Source organism: Cricetulus griseus, chromosome 4 (genome assembly GCF_003668045.3).
Source record: "Cricetulus griseus strain 17A/GY chromosome 4, alternate assembly CriGri-PICRH-1.0, whole genome shotgun sequence".
NCBI lineage: Eukaryota > Metazoa > Chordata > Mammalia > Rodentia > Cricetidae > Cricetulus > Cricetulus griseus.
In genome coordinates, this window is record NC_048597.1 from 215,744,049 (window position 1) to 215,748,917 (window position 4,869).

The 4,869-nt window shown below is 51.1% G+C and overlaps 1 protein-coding gene across 1 annotated transcript; it reads left to right on the plus strand.

Annotated features, from left to right (window-relative positions):
* Window positions 1-1,664: 1,664 nt before the first annotated feature.
* Tusc2 (tumor suppressor 2, mitochondrial calcium regulator) lies at window positions 1,665-4,493 on the plus strand. Its single transcript, XM_027414465.2, has 3 exons — window positions 1,665-1,839; window positions 2,962-3,082; window positions 3,227-4,493. Exons 1-3 carry the CDS (start codon window positions 1,694-1,696, stop codon window positions 3,290-3,292), a joined length of 333 nt encoding a protein of 110 aa, XP_027270266.1. The 5' UTR covers window positions 1,665-1,693; the 3' UTR covers window positions 3,293-4,493.
* Window positions 4,494-4,869: the final 376 nt, after the last annotated feature.

Below are 4,869 nucleotides of genomic sequence, written 5' to 3' on the forward strand. Positions count from 1 at the left end.
CTGGTTTTGGACTCTATAGATGTGGACCCATAGTCAGAGTAGCACCCAATGAGAATGACAGCCAACAGTGCCTGACACAGGCAAGGTTTCAGTGGGACCAATATGGTTAGGATATGTATGCCTATGGACTCAATATGGTTAGGAGATGTATGCCTATGGACTCAATATGGTTAGGAGATGTATGCCTATGGACTCAATATGGTTAGGAGATGTATGCCTATGGACTCGGCTGTGTCTCAACACGCTGGGGCCTAGGTCAGGGTGGAGACAAGAATAAGCTACAGTTAGAGCACAGGGAAACCATCCTCTCACATACCACCTCAGAGAAACCGTAACAGTAACCCCTTCACCAAATCAGTACTCATGGGTACAGCTGCATTCCACATACTACAGGGTATGCTTGGTAACAATTTTCCTGGGGTGTGTTATCTGGTGAATTTACAACATTTAATTTACCTCAAATATAATCATAAGAAATTTGAAAAAAAAAAAAAAGAAAGAAAGAAAAAAGAAATTTGACCAGGCCAGGCGGCAGCAGTGGTGGCAGCGCACATCTTTAGTTCCAGCACTCAGGAGGCAGGTGGATCTCTGTGAGTTCAAGGCCAGCCTGGTCTCCAGAGCGAGTGCAAGGATAGGCTCCAAAGCTACACAGAGAAACCCTATCTCGAAAAACCAAAAAAAAAAAAAAAAAAAAAAAAGATCAAGAAATTTAGGTATGCTGGGCGGTGATGGCTCACACCCTTTTTGTTTGTTTTTTTCGAGACAGGGTTTCTCTGTGTAGCTTTGGAGCCTATCCTGGCACTCTCTCTCTGGAGACCAGGCTGGCCTCGAACTCACAGAGATCTGCCTGCCTCTGCCTTCCAAGTGCTGGGATTAAAGGCATGCGCCACCAACGCCTGGCTGGCGCACATCCTTAATACCAGCACTCAAGCATATCTCCGAGTTCAAGACCAGCCTGGTCTACAAGAGCTAGTTCCAGGACGGCCTCCAAAGCCACAGAGAAACCCTGTATTTGGCCCCCTGAATCCTAGTACTTAGGAGGCAAAAGCAGGCGGACAAGAATTTGAGGCCAGCATGTTATACATAGCAAGTTTCAGGCAAGCAAAGGAAACATGTTGAGTCCTTGTCTCAAGAAAACAAAAGATAATAAATTTAGCAAGTTCCTTAATTTCTTTAATGAGCAAAGGTGACAATTGCAAAAACACAGTTGTGAAAACAAGCTAAATGTATCCTAGCCTGAGGCAGGCCTAAGGTCCCTTTGGGAGTGGGGGGGTGACCTAATTAAGTATTGCCACTGAGTGTTGGGCTTCTGGGACTTAAGGACAATCGTACCCCGCCCGACCTTAAAGTTCATAACAACACATTACCTCGGCTTTTCAGGGAGGGAGCTGTCCCGGCTGACCCTTGGGACCCATAGCCTTCTGGGACCTGGAGGCAGCGCATCCTGGGTTGTTGAGCCTCTGAGGGTGACCATTGGTTCTAGTCTGCAGACTGACGAGATCTTTAACCACTCAGAGGAGGCAGCGTGCAGGGCCTGCGGAAGCGGAAGTGAGGTTTCCGTGGAGACAGCAGAGCCTGCGGAAGGCGGCGGCGGCGGCACCTGCGACTGGAGGCTGGGGCAGGGCATGGTCGCGCCCGCCGCACAGTGAGAGCGGAGCGGCCGCTGGGTCCGCCATGCGCCGGCGGCGCTGACATGGGCGCCAGCGGCTCCAAAGCTCGGGGCCTCTGGCCCTTTGCCTCCGCTACGGGGGGCGGCGGCCCCGAGGCAGCAGGCGCTGAGCAGTCTTTGGTGCGGTCTCGAGCCCGAGCGGTGCCCCCCTTCGTGTTCACGCGCCGCGGGTAAGGGCAAGGGTATCTGCCTTGGGGAGGACATCCGGGAACGAGGAACGCCCCCCTCCCTGCATTTGAATCTGGACGACTGTCGTATTTTGGATCCCCGTCAGAGCAAGGGGAGGGGAAAAACCAAGTGGCATTCAGCGCCTGACTGCCCAGAAGGTCTTTTTAGAGAAGAGTTGGCTGAGGCTTGTCCCTTGCATAGAAGCTCCTCCAAAATCCCGCAACGACGGGCTCTGAGAGTCTTAAGAGCTTGGTTTCATCCAATTCAGCCTGCAAATTAAAGGCATTTATGTACCTCCTATTCTCGTAAGCCATAGAGGAATCTAAGGGGAAATGACCTTCTGTTCAGGTGCCTTGCCCTCCCTCCCCACAGTGAAATTGGACCTCTGAAAGTTGTGCCTGTTAAAGCAGAGCTATGCCTCTGTAGAAGGTGAGGCTACAAAAGAAACAGGCCTCGCCCGATTGGGTTCTCTGGACATGGAGCACCAACCCTATTTTTCCCCAGGGGCTCACACAGAATGGCCTGGACCTAGTGGGCTCCTAGGGACTGCCACTCCCTGTGATGGGAATTTGTCAGTAAATAACAAAAGACCCAACCAAAAGTGTCGATTGGGAATGGGTGGGAGTGTGGCCTTCCTCGCTCATCTTGGTCTTTGGCCCTGAACTAGCAGTGTCTTTAGAAGTGAGACCAGTATGCCCAGGCCACCACCCCACCTTCTTTAGAAGCCCTAAGTGAAGGGCCTGCTATTGGAATAGTTACCGTTGTGGAACAGACCAGTGATGAGGACTGGCTTTTGGTGCCTAAGCACCAAAGATTTCTTCAGGCATACTGTTCTTCCACCAAAATTAAGATTGTGCCTCCTCTTTGCCTGGTGGCGGTGGCATACGCCTTTGATCCCAGCACTCAGGAGGCAGAGGCAGGCGGATCTCTGTGAGTTCGAGGCCAGCCTGGTCTACAGAGTGAGTTCCAGGATAGGCTCCAAAACAATACAGAGAAACCCTGACCCAGAAAAAAAAAATGATTGTGCCTCTTCATTTGGGGTTCTGCACACTTGCCTGTGGTCTGTGGCATTTGCCATGACCAGGTGTGAGGCTCTAGCCCAACCTGTTCCCTTCTCTACACAGATCCATGTTCTATGATGAAGATGGGGACCTGGCTCACGAGTTCTACGAGGAGACAATCGTCACCAAGAATGGACAGAAACGAGCCAAGCTGAGGCGGGTACATAAGAATCTGATTCCTCAGGTGAGGGACTGGGTAGTGGTGGTAACCTACATCAGTATGTCAGCAGATGCAGATGGAGCTTACGGGGGAGGAGCTGGGAATAAAAGGAAGGGTCGTAGCATAGAGGCCCTGAGCTGACCTTCACTAGCTCTGTTTTCATGGCAGGGCATCGTGAAGCTGGATCCCCCCCGAATCCACGTGGATTTCCCTGTGATCCTCTATGAAGTGTGAGCCTGTGGCATGGCAGACACAAGCACCCACTGCCCCAGCAAGAAACTCCCAGGCTCAAGGTGTAGCTTCCATTCAGGAGTCCAGGCTGGTGCCACAACCCTGAATAAACTAAACTCCATTGGCCCAGAACCTTCAGTCGTAAAAGGGGCCGTCTCTCAGTGTTAACTGGTATTGGTTGGTCTGAACAATAAGTGGTTGGTGGCTGGTGAGGGCTAATGGCAGAATTAGCAGCCCGTTTACCCCAGCCACTTCTGCAAGAAGCATGGCAGGACATATGCTGGTCAGGAATGCCTGGTTCCTAGTTACTTGCCTGACCTGCTTTCTTCCAAGCTTGCCTAGGGCCCAGCCTTCCTAAAAGCTACAGCACTTTACAAGCAGAGTCTGCCTTCTTCCAGCCCCTGGGCTGTAGGGGCTGTACCCAAGTGGGAACTTCCTTCCCCTCACTTCCCTTACCCCTACCTAGTCAGAGCATTTCAGCCGTTTGCTACCTCGATTCCTCCTGTATTGGATAGAGACTGGGGATAGTGCCAGCCTCATTCTTCCTACCTGCCTGCCGCTTGTTCCCACTTGAAAGTGGACAGTTTACTGGCCATTAAATAAGAATGGGGATCAGTGTGGAAGGCTTCTCCTTTCACCCAGGGCTGGACTGATCGCTATGATTTCATCTAGTTGCCCCCTTCCAAGTTGAGAGGGTGCAGGCCGGGGTCAGGACAGGCTGTGGAAGCCTGTACCTGTGGGGACTTGCCCCAAACCACATATTCTGTCTAAACTCCCTTGTCTTTGTACCAGTCCCACCCATCCCCAACTGTGGGGGAGGGGCTGCCTACCACCCAGTGGTGAGTAACTCACGGGGCTGGTGCCAATAGCTATGAGGAGTTCGTCACCCCTTCTCCTACAGTATCTTCACCCCTTCAGGGTCAGTTAAGGGAAAGTACTGGAGCTCCTTGGTAAGGGTCAAAAGAAGGGAAAAAAATACATAAAAGGAGTAATTAAAATGTGAAGGTTTGTAAATAGTCTAGACTACAATAATGTTGGGACAGAGTCTGGTTTCTATTTAGAGATGGCTTTAAAATTTTTTCCTTATTTGTGGAAGCTCTGGGCTTCTAGGATGTGGGAAATGGCTTGGGGAGGGTGGTCCCCAGCACAGGAAGTCTGTTGTGTTATTTGTTCAATTTCAATAAAATTATTTGTAGACCCTGCATATGAGAGTGGCTTCCAGTGAGGCTTTAACACCCAGTTTCTAGACTACCACTTGAGCTGATCAGGTAAGCCTCTGGCCCAGGCTGGCAAGCCCTCCCAAGAGCCAGTGATAAGTCTGAACATTGCTTATAGCAATACCAGCCATGGCCAACAGGTGGCTGTGTTCACAAACCATCTCCAGCCCCGGGAGCCGCTGGACTTGTCTTATTTTGGGACTCTGGTGTCAGGGCTTGAAATCCTTCTGGAGATTTGCCTCGATGCCTTGCCTGAGGGGTGGGTGTGACCATATAATTGTGGGATCGTTCTGGTCCCAACAGTACCATATTATCTCAAGTGAGGTTACCGTTTAAGCCCCATGGACCTCAAAGTGCCAGCTG

Bases quoted from the DNA above. Each gene is read 5' to 3' on its own strand.
- Tusc2 (XM_027414465.2), top strand. From the start codon at position 1,694: ATGGGCGCCAGCGGCTCCAAAGCTCGGGGCCTCTGGCCCTTTGCCTCC. The intron at 1,840-2,961 runs GTAAGGGCAAGG...TTCTCTACACAG, and splicing joins TTCGTGTTCACGCGCCGCGG to ATCCATGTTCTATGATGAAG. The intron at 3,083-3,226 runs GTGAGGGACTGG...TTTTCATGGCAG, and splicing joins ATAAGAATCTGATTCCTCAG to GGCATCGTGAAGCTGGATCC.